Genomic DNA, 11,148 nt, shown 5'->3' with positions numbered 1-11,148 from the left:
TAACACCAAGAGGAAATTAAAAAGTATAATTAAAGTAAGTGATTATTGCCAGGGCCAGTGCTCATACATTCAACGCAAATACCTCTTGAATGTTAATAACATCAGACAAAGAAACAGTAATAAAGATATGCGTGGAAGGACCGTAAGGAAGGCTTTCTGATGCCTCTGCTGTCCTTGTGTTAGGTCTTCCTAGTCTGGTACAACTTCCTGGTACCTTGTACCTTCCTCATTATCTACCTCTTACCCCCGCCAGCCTCATCTCATCCTTATGTAGTGAGTTATATGCACTATTCCATGTCTCGTGTGTTCCGAGATATATATATATACTAATGTGATTTACGGATATGGTAAAAGTAACAGGAAAGGATAGCTCTCTAGTCTTCACTAGTTTACCTTAGTTAACGAATGAAAACGTCTATAATTTCTCAGTAGCAGAAAACGAGCCACAAAATATAAATGTGGGAACTCAAAAAGGTAAACTTTATTTTGGTAAATTTTGCAGATGATCATTCAGACTGGTGTTGTAAGGTTCCACAAGGGTTGCATGAAATATATTATTGTTACAGGAGTACAGTGCTAATAATATGGAATCAGTTCTAAAGATTAAAGTCAGCTGAGAGCAGTGTTGAAAGTTACTGGATTATCCCAGGTTAAATCTAATGGACATATGTTATGAACATTTAGCCGAGAAAAATCCAGTAAAATCAAATAGTAAGTAGATTATTATTATTATTATTATTATTATTATTATTATTATTATTATTATTATTATTATTATTATCATTGGGAAAACGCTAAACCCGTAGGATTATACAGCGCTTGTGGGGGGGGGGGGGTTGTGGAAAATATTCAGGCTTAATTTAGGGAACTGGAGCACAGATTCAATTCCCTAGATCAAGAGCCCCTCACCAGCGTCAAGGAATCTTCCTTGAGGGGAAAATCAAATACAAAGATTTATTTCATGTCATGTGGGAATATAAAGTTGGATTATCTGCTGATGAATGCTACGCAGTGCTAGATGAATCAGCAATCTTTACACGAACACACGTGAAGATTGTCGATCAAAAACCTTTTATGCCAGGCTTCGTCGACTGTGGACATCTCGCTCTCTCTTGAGCTTCAGTGACAAATTTCTCTCATTCTCTCTGGAACACTTGTCCCCATATTACCTTGCCCGCTGGTCACGTTACAGGCGAGGCACCTTTCATCGGCTCATTTAAGCCAGTTCCATTTTATTCCGCTTTGCGGATATTTATCTAACAGTTTACCTGAAATCGGTTGGTGAAATCAGGTGAGGGTGTAGGTGTCTCGCTCTGCTGGGGCTTTGAGAGGGGAAGGTGTCCACCCGACCTTTGGGAACTTCTAGTTTTTATTTCTATTTACAAAGGTACTCCTGTTCCATATTCTTTTATCGTCCAGCTGTGGGAAATATCTCTTCTTTGTCCATAGGGAAATTACAAGACAAGGGCTCGAAACGGCGTAAGCTGTCATCGTCCCTTACAAACCCAAGAAGAGGAATCTAAGTTTGTTAGAACTTCTAAGCTTAGGCCTAATACATAGGTTTAAACTTTTACAATAGTTTTATATAATGTATTATTTTCGTCCACTTATTCGCATCGTACAGATTTGGACATTTTTTCTTCCCTGGAGAGCAGGTGGGTCTTGACGGCGTCAGGTGTCAATAGTCCTATAAACCCCCAACAAGGCGTCCACATTGTCATCCAGGTTTGGGAAAGGTTTGAATTTAACCTTTAAAAGCTCGTCAGCAACAATATTTCAGCCTCGAACATTGGAAAGTAGGACTCAACAAGATCTTCATTGTGGTGACCTTAACTATACCACTATTAATTCTTCATATATGACTGTTGGACTTGGACGAACTTATTGGTAAGATAATATCTGTATTTGCGGTATTAAACCTGATTTTTTTTTATATTCCAAAAAAGGCCTATACTTTTGAGAGCTATTCACTTCTTCATGGCGTGGATGGAGATGACAAAAAGACGTACAATATTTTATTCTGATTATTCCCTTAAGGAAGGGAACAAATTATCATACATAGTAACATTTAAATTACCCAAGATAATCCAAAAAAGTCAGACAAAGTAACTTAATATGTAGAACTGACACTAGTTTGCATTGTTTGACTATTAAAGGGCTATCATATACTATCTTCATGGCTTGATGAGTAGCTGCCTCAGCTCGCACACCAAGGGGGACCAGGTTTCACCTCTCGGCATGAGTAGATATGTTGGGCATTTTTCCTTACACCTTCTGCCCCTGTTCACGTAGAAGTAAGTAGGTACCTGGTGTTAGCCAACTGGTGTGGGTTGCATCCTAGGGAAGGAGGATTAAAGGAATCCCCCCCTATGAAAATAAGACAGACAGTTTTCAATGACAACCAGAGTTTATTTATGAATAAAAACTTTTTATGTTCTCATGACATCCATGTACTCTCAACATTATTGTAATTTTAGTATTTTATGTATGCATACCCTAGATAAAAATTTGCATGCCATGCATGAGTTTGGTCTGACCAATATACAGGTATGAAAACACTAATTCCTACACTGCAGAGATGAGGGAAGGATGGCCAGAAGTCTAATTGCAGAAAGGTACGTATAAGCCAAATACAGCCTCTCTTCACTTAGCCATGTACTCGTTTACCGACGCCTCAGATTTACGATGGGTGCTTTCATCAGTATTCCTACCTAAATAATGTACGTATATTAGAGCTGATTTCCTCTATTCTGTTTATTTTAATATACAGTGCACTACTGTATAAACATTTGAAAAATATACCAGAAATGTTATAAATGGTGCAGAGGTGACATTAAAACAACATCAAAGATGGTTGACACAAACTCACTATCATTATAGTATGCTCTTCACTTAGCGACGAATTTGTTTAACGACGTGGTCTTAGGAACGGAACTCCGTCATTAAGTGAGGAGACACTTTAAATAAAAACAGGTAAATGTTGAGGATATTGGACCAGCATCCAGGTGCCCAAATGTAAAAACTATTGAGCTGGCAGCTTTTCGAGGAGCACAGCATTGCCATGTGTGTTACAGCTATTTATTTTCAGTTTGCTTATTTCTGGTTAAACTTAAGTTTTTACTGGTGTATGTAAACTATCCCAACCCTACCTAATCAACCAATAAACTGGTTACTACCTGACTGCCTTGTTAGTAGCCCTTAACACAGTTTGCTATATGCCTGCTGGTTGCCTGAACATAAAAAGCTAGTGAGCCTGTGGCCAATGACACCTGTTGAACTGGCAGCCATTTGAGGAGCACTTGCAAGTATCTATTGACCTTGACCAGGCAGATGTGTTATGAGTTGCAGGAGTTAGTCCCAATTCTATAATTCTTATCCTGCATATATGTATGGTAATAGAATTATATCATATTGAATTTTTAAAGATATAACGAGTCGTAGGGCGCAGATGTATCAGCTTGTTGTAAGAACATGTCATCAATAGTGCTAATAGTCTTTAGCAAAACATTTCACCTACCCCCCAACTACACTGGACTGCATTGACTTTGCTCACTTGTCAACAGTGGGCATCCTCTATTTCTTAAGTTTATTTTCTTATTGCTAATACAGCACCAAAGTGGCCATTAAAGTACAGTAGTAGCTGGGGCTCTTATCACACCACTTGAAATAACCTAACCTAAGTGCATGATCCTGATATCTATCTATATTATGTAATTATTTTTCTTGAGCCTTTTGGATTTAGTTTTTTATCTGAATAAAAATAAAAATGATAATACATAATACAGCCTTGCCTCACTTAGCAACGTACTTGTTTACCGACAACTCAGACTTATGATGGGCTCTCTGACCAGTATGCATACCTAAATAATGTATGTTAGAGCTCATTTCCTCTATTCTGTTTATTACAATATACGTACAGTACACTACTATATAAACATTTAAAAATATACTAAAAATGTTATAAATGGTGCAAAGGTGACATTAAAACAATATCAAAGATGGCTGACACAAACCCACTACCATTATGTAGTATGCTTCTTGCTTAGCGATGAATTCGTTTACCGACATGGTCTTAGGAACGGAACTCTGTCGTTAAATGGGGAGAGACTGTATGTATTTATTTATTTATTTTATTTTTTAAACAAATAATTGATATTGTAAGCATATTTTTTTATGATTTTTCAGATTTGTGTGCCAGGAATGGAGAGCACTGAATCAAATGACACTATAGAATTAAATCAAGAAACAGAGACAGCTGGTAAATCAGTTCAGGGCAGTGAAAAGTACCAGAATGAAGACAAGAAAGAAGTGATCATAGACTCATCTGACTTACTAAGTAATGGGACAGAATCTCAGACATTGTCTAAAAGACAAAAGAAAAAGTTTCAGAAACGTCAAAAATGGCTCGATACTAGACAGGAACGAAAAAAGAAAGAAAAAGAGAAACTGCGTCAACGCCTGGAGGCTAAACGTGCAGCTGGTGAGCCCTGTGGCAACATAAGGAAAAAACTTAAAGAAGTGACTATGGCTGCTAGTAATTGTAAACAACGAATTGTTATTGACATGTCGTTTGACAACCTCATGATAGAAAAGCACTTGTGCCAGTGTGTAAAGCAAATTAGTCGATGTTATAGTGCTAATAGAAGAGTGTCAGACCCAATGCAGCTCTATGTGACCAGCTTTGAAGGGAAATGTGAAACCATCATGGCCAAACAAAATGGTTATCAAAACTGGGATGTATTTTTCAAACATGAATATTACATGGATATTTTCCCAAAGGAAGATATTGTTTATCTTACAAGTGAATCTGAAAATGTAATCACATCTCTGGATGATTCAAAAGTCTATGTTATTGGAGGTCTAGTTGATCACAATGTTTACAAGGGTCTTTGCCATAAATTGGCTGTTGAGAAAGGCATCAAGCATGCTAAGCTTCCAATAGATGATTTCATTGAGATGAAGACTCGTAAAGTATTAACTGTTGATCATGTATATCAAATCTTACTTGGGGTTGCCACAGGAAAGTCGTGGAAAGACTCTTTCCTCTCTGTGATACCTGCCAGGAAAGGTGCTACAAGTAAAGGTGATGTCACCAAAGCCCATTTAAATGATATTGATAGTGATGAAGAAAAAGATGTTAAACTTTCAGTAAACCATGAATGCAAGGCTACAAACTCAATGGAAGCTGTAGATATGATCAATAAAAATGGAAATAGTTGAAAAATATAATTAGTATTTTTCTAGTCTAAATACTAAAGTTATGTGCATTAAACTGCAGATTAATGGAAAAAAATGTTTCACATTTGAGCCATACTCCAATCCTGGATAATTTGTGCATTATTTTCATAACTGTGTAATGATAATTAGTGTTTTAATTTCATTATACCATTATGGGGTGCCAAATATACTCTTATTTATGAGTGAATATACATTATCTACAACAAATTACGCCTGCAAGTGCTACCAGAAATCAATAAATCATAACCAATTAACTGAAAGAGGGAACTCGAGGAAAATTTTGTTTGTGAAGCCTGTGGTAGATTTTGCTTATTATTAAATGCTAAATGACCCATGTGGGTCGCATACTATTTTTTAATTATTTCCACTTGCCCGGGTGGGAAATGGACTATGTGTTAAAAAAAAAAAATTATCAGGAATGGCTTGCTGTATAATCTTTACAGGTTTAGCAACTGGTTATGATTATAATAATAATAATCACGTTGAGGGGGATCACACAGCACCTGCAGAATGGAAAATTATGTTTGATCAAAAAAAAAAAAAAAATGGCAGGGGCTCCAATTCCTTGAATTAATCAGCATTAATTCTACCCCAGTTTTTTTTTTTAATGCAAGTGATAATTTGTTCCTTACTTTCCATTTCAATATTCAAACAGCGTACAGTTCGTATTCTTGTTTTCATATTTATAGTGTATATATTAGTTAACCATAGTTCAAATTCAGTAAGCAGGAGTGAATTATAAGTATAGTTGAACATTTATTACTGAAACTGTATTGGCATACAGTAATACTACTGGTGATATGACGAGACATGTAAAAAAAAGTGAATAATTATCTGATGACTGTTTATTCTATTCTTAGTTTACACATATTTTAATTTATATTAGAAATAAATTATTGTATTATATGTTCGAAGTGTCGTTTGAATTGTGATGCCAGCACACTTCTGACAAGACAGCTACTTAATGAATGATGGTGAATATGTTTTCTTTCCTTTCTTGGTAAGACAGTCAGTGTGGTGAAAATATCTTAAAATATCTTTCTCAGTAATGTTTTTCAATTCTTAATATATTTATAATTCATATTTTTTTTCAGTACAGAATAAATTTTTTAATCACATCAACCATGTCCTGCCAAGACAAAGTGATGGAAAAAATGAAACACATCACTCACTCAATTGTTCTCACTAGAAATGCATGGACCTCAATTTACATGACCCTCAGAACCACAACATCCTCAACCATTCTTGGCATTGCTGAATAACCCATATGGAAACAGCACTTTTGTGAGAATACAATAGCAAGCACACTTGAAATGAGTATTTAATTAGAAATTGCCTTAGTTGCAAGTTTATTGGACAGGGTCACTCATCTTGCGAGTAAACCTACTGCCAAATAGACAGTCACTTCATTCGTGCTAATCCTGCATATTTTTGTGAAAATGATATGAACCTTAAGAAGTACGTATGCGCTTTAATGTTAGTAGTATAAATTCCATATTCCTGTACTTTGCTACATTTAAAGATATGGTGCTAGTATTTATCCTGTGCACCAACTTCCAACTTTATTGAAGTTGAAAGATATTGTGACACACTTATGTAGATAAACTGAATGACTTGGCCAACAATCTCTACTCATCTTTTTTTCCAGCTTTCTTCTGCATAGACCCCTCAAAGGAGGTTCCTTGATTCTGCGGAGTTATTTTAACATCATGTAGAGAGTGCTAAACTTATAAGGGCCATACATCACCTGGGGGTATAGGAGGCAGTTAGGTTCAATCCAGGGAATGGAAGTTCAGGTTCAGTTCCTTGGAATGATATTCCCTCAGGAAACAAAGGTTCAGAATTATATTTTTGCATTAGCCAGTTCGATTGAGGGGGAAACTGATGACTTGTCTAGGACTTTAAACTGATAGATTATAGAGGTATGGGTGTTTGTGGGAAACAATCAGGCTGCAGTATTATTGTTGGAAACAGCAGAAATTACCAGGATACCTCAGGGATATGTCTAAAAGACAATATTCAAAATAAAGTTCCTAATAAAGGTAAAGCAACTGATCATCAAAGAGAGATAGTAGAGGGCAACGAGTGACTAGCTCCCTTAAGGTTTACTATACAAATAGTAGAAGTCTAAGAAATAAGATAGATGAGCTAAGACTGCTCGCAAGGGCAGGTAATATAGATATTATTGCTATAACCGAGACCTAGTTCAGCTTGAAGGATAGTGAAATGCCTTCTGAATGCAGCATAAAGGGTTATAAACTATTCCACACTGATAGGGTCAACAGGAAGGGTGGTGGAGTGGCGATGTATGTCAGAGATAATTTAAATTGTTGTGTTAGACATGATATAAGAATAGAAACATCGGACAGAATCTGTTTGGCTACAGTTTCTCGAGGGGGTATGAAAAATTAATTTTGGGTGTGATATATAGGCCCCAAACCTTGATAGAGAGTGCAGTAAGCTGCTATGGGACGAAATTCATAAGGCGTCTAGATATGAAAATGTTGTGTTAATGGAGGATTTTAACTTTAGACAAATTGATTGGAACAATTTGACAGGAAATCTTGAGTCTAGTGACTTTCTTGATACAGTTCAGGATTGCTTTTTAAAACAGTTTGTGACAGAACCAACTAGAGGAAACAGTCTGCTTGACTTGGTTCTTGCCAACAAAGATTCACTAATTAATAATCTTGAGGTTAATGATGAGCTTGGGGAAAGTGATTACAAATCACTTAGTTTCAATATACAGTGGACCCCCGGTTAACGATATTTTTTCATTCCAGAAGTATGTTCAGGTGCCAGTACTGACCAAATTTGTTCCCATAAGGAATATTGTGAAGTAGATCAGTCCATTTCAGACCCCCAAACACGTACAAACGCACTTACATAAATACACTTACATAATTGGTCGCATTAGGAGGTGATCGTTAAGCGGGGGTCCACTGTATTATGGAATTACCCAGTAAACCGCAATCAAGTCTCTGTCCCAGACTTCCGATTGGCTGATTTCATGGGAATGAAAAATTACCTGGGTGGGCTAAATTGGGATGATCTGACTATGGGTCAGGTAGCGGGTGTTGGTTGCCAATATGATATTTTTCAGAGCATAGTTCTCGCTGCTCAGTCAACTTTTGTTCCGAGTAGGGAAGTTAGATCTAACAAAAATGATCCCAAATAGATGAACAATAGATTAAAACATCTCATTAATCAAAAGAAAGGCATTTTTAGGCATGTCAAAAGGGGATGGGCAGTTAAGAAATCAATATATTCAATTAAAGAGAGAAATAAAAAAAAGGAATAAGAAAAGCAAAAAGAGATTATGAAGCTAAGGTTGCAAGGGATTCGAAGACTGTCCCAAAAGGGTTCTTTCAGGTATACAGAAGTAAGATTAGAGACAAGATAGGCCCACTTACGAGTAGATCAGGTCAGATCACTGATAGTGATAGGGATATGTGTGAAATTTTCAATTCTTACTTCCTCTCAGTTTTTACTCAGGAAGATTCTAGCGAAATTCCAGAAATAAGTTATGTAGAACAGGACGATAATAAACTATGCACGATTGCAGTAACTAGTGACATGGTCCTCAGACAAATAGAGAAATTAAAACCTAACAAATCCCCAGGCCCTGATGAACTGTTTGCAGGGTTTTAAAGGAACGTAAAGAGGAACTTTGCAAACCTTTGGCTAATCTTTTCGACATATCACTACAAACTGGCATAGTGCCTGTTAAGTGGAAAATGGCAAATGTAATACCTATTTACATGGCAGGTCCTTAGCTTCGAACTATAGACCAGTTGCAGTTGGAAAATTTATGGAATTGATAATTGCCGAGGCAATTCATAGCCATCTTGATAGGCATAAATTGAAAAATGAATCTCAACACGGTTTTACTAAGGGGCGTTCCTGTCTTACGAATTTACTAACTTTTTTCGCTAAGGTGTTTAAGGAGGTAGATCATGGTAATAAATATGATATTGTGTATATGGAATTCAGTAAGGCTTTCGATAGAGTTCCACATCAGAAACTTTTGAGGAAACTTAAGGCACATGGAATAGGAGAAGAAATTTTTTCCTGGGTAGAGGCGTGGTTGACAAATAGGCAGCAAAATTTGCATAAATGGGGAGAAATCAGAATGGGGGCACGTCACAAGCATGTTCCACAGGGGTCAGTGTTGGGCCCCTTGTTGTTAACAATTTACAGAAACGATATAGATGAGGGAATAAATAGCGACATAAGCAAATTTGCTGATGACACCAAAATAGGCCATCCAATTCATTCTATTGAGGACTTTAGTGCACTCCAGGATGATTTGAATAGACTGATGCAGTGGTTGGAGAAGTGGCAGATGCAGTTTAACCCTTAAACAATCCAAACATATATATACGTTCTCTCGCGTAGCGTCCCAAATTTTTTCGAGAAAAAATAATTTTTTTTGTAATCGGAAAAAAGAGCATATGGTACCCAGGTGTCCACAATTTTTTTCATATGGCACACATTGAGTGAGTACACCCATTCTCTCATGTCTAGGTAACTCAGGCTTATGCCAATGTTGAATGAATGACAAAGGAAATGTATACTATATTCGTTTGGGACGCTACGCGAGAGAATGTATATATACGTTTGGACCATTTAAGGGTTAATATAGACAAATGCAAAGTGCTAAATATTGGACAGGACAATAACCATGCCACTTATTAACTGAATAGTGTAGATCTTAATACTATTGACTGCAAAAAGGATTTAGGAGTTCTGGTTAGCAGTAATCTGAAACCAAGACAACAGTGCATAAGTGTTCGCAATAAAGCTAACAGAATCCTTGGCTTCATATCAAGAAGTATAAATAATAGAAGTCCTTCGGTTGTTCTTCAACTCTATATATCCTTGGTTAGGCCTCATTTAGATTATGCTGCACAGTTCTGGTCACCATATTACAAATGGATATAAATGTACTGGAAAATGTACAGAGGAGAATGACAAAGTTGATCCAATGTATCAGAAATCTTCCCTGTGAGGATAGACTGAGGGCCCTGAATCTGCACTCTAGAAAGACGTAGAATTAGGGGGGATATGATCGAGGTGTATAAATGGAAAACAGGAATAAATAAAGGGGATGTAAATAGCATGCTGAAAATATTCAGCCAAGACAGGACTCATAGCAATGGTTTCAAGTTGGAAAAGTTCAGATTCAGGAAGGACATAGGAAAGCACTGGTTTGGTAAGAGTTGTCGATGAGTGGAACAAACTCCCGAGTACTGTCATAGAAGCTAAGACCTTGGGTAGTTTTAAAAATAGGTTGGATAAATACATGAGTGGGTGTGGGTGGGTGTGAGTTGGACCTGACTAGCTTGTGCTATTAGGTCAGTTTAAGTGGAAGTGAACTGTGTAGATGGTCATTGTTCTAGGCCGGGGGGTGGCATGAACCTGCTTCGCATGGGTCAGTAGGCCTGTTGCAGTGTTCCTTCTTTATGTTATTATTATAAATTCATGATTTAAAACAAGGCTAACCCAGGATGAAGATATCGCTCAAATGGCCCACTGCTAACCTATATATGGTATCCTCGACTTAATAATATCAAAGTTGCAAGACCCCTCAAGGAAGGTTCCGTGACACTGGGGAGGGGCTCTTGATCTAGGAACTTGGATCTGTGCTCCAGTTCCCTGAATCAAGCCTGAATACCTTCCATTCCCCCCCCCCACATGTGCTGTATAATCCTATGGGTTTAGAGCTCCCCCATGATTATAATAAAGTTGCAAAAGGGAAGGGTAAAAGAATGGCCCATTTTAAATAAATCGCTCTTGAAGGTGCCTGGTGAGGTGCTCTTGATCCAAGGAACTGAACTTATCCTTTCCCTCCTGGGATCAAACCTTGTGCCTCATCCCTCTCTCCCCCATCTTATCTAAAGGGAGGTC

The 11,148-nt window shown here is 37.2% G+C and overlaps 1 protein-coding gene across 2 annotated transcripts; it reads left to right on the top strand.

Moving 5' to 3' along the window:
- Positions 1–1,514: 1,514 nt before the first annotated feature.
- LOC128692688 (tRNA methyltransferase 10 homolog A) lies at positions 1,515–5,484 on the top strand. 2 transcript variants are annotated; one of them, XM_053781982.2, is made up of 2 exons: positions 1,515–1,655; positions 4,186–5,363. In XM_053781982.2, exon 2 carries the CDS (start codon positions 4,201–4,203, stop codon positions 5,218–5,220), a length of 1,020 nt encoding a protein of 339 aa, XP_053637957.1. In that variant the 5' UTR covers positions 1,515–1,655; positions 4,186–4,200; the 3' UTR covers positions 5,221–5,363. The 2 variants fall into 2 exon arrangements, with proteins under 2 accessions (XP_053637957.1, XP_053637956.1); XM_053781981.2 differs by lacking the exon at positions 1,515–1,655 and adding an exon at positions 1,748–1,887 and having other exon boundaries at positions 4,186–5,484.
- The last annotated feature ends 5,664 nt before the right edge of the window (positions 5,485–11,148 follow it).

This window comes from Cherax quadricarinatus, chromosome 30 (genome assembly GCF_038502225.1).
Source record: "Cherax quadricarinatus isolate ZL_2023a chromosome 30, ASM3850222v1, whole genome shotgun sequence".
NCBI classification, from domain to species: domain Eukaryota; kingdom Metazoa; phylum Arthropoda; class Malacostraca; order Decapoda; family Parastacidae; genus Cherax; species Cherax quadricarinatus.
This window is presented reverse-complemented; position numbering and strand designations above follow the sequence as displayed.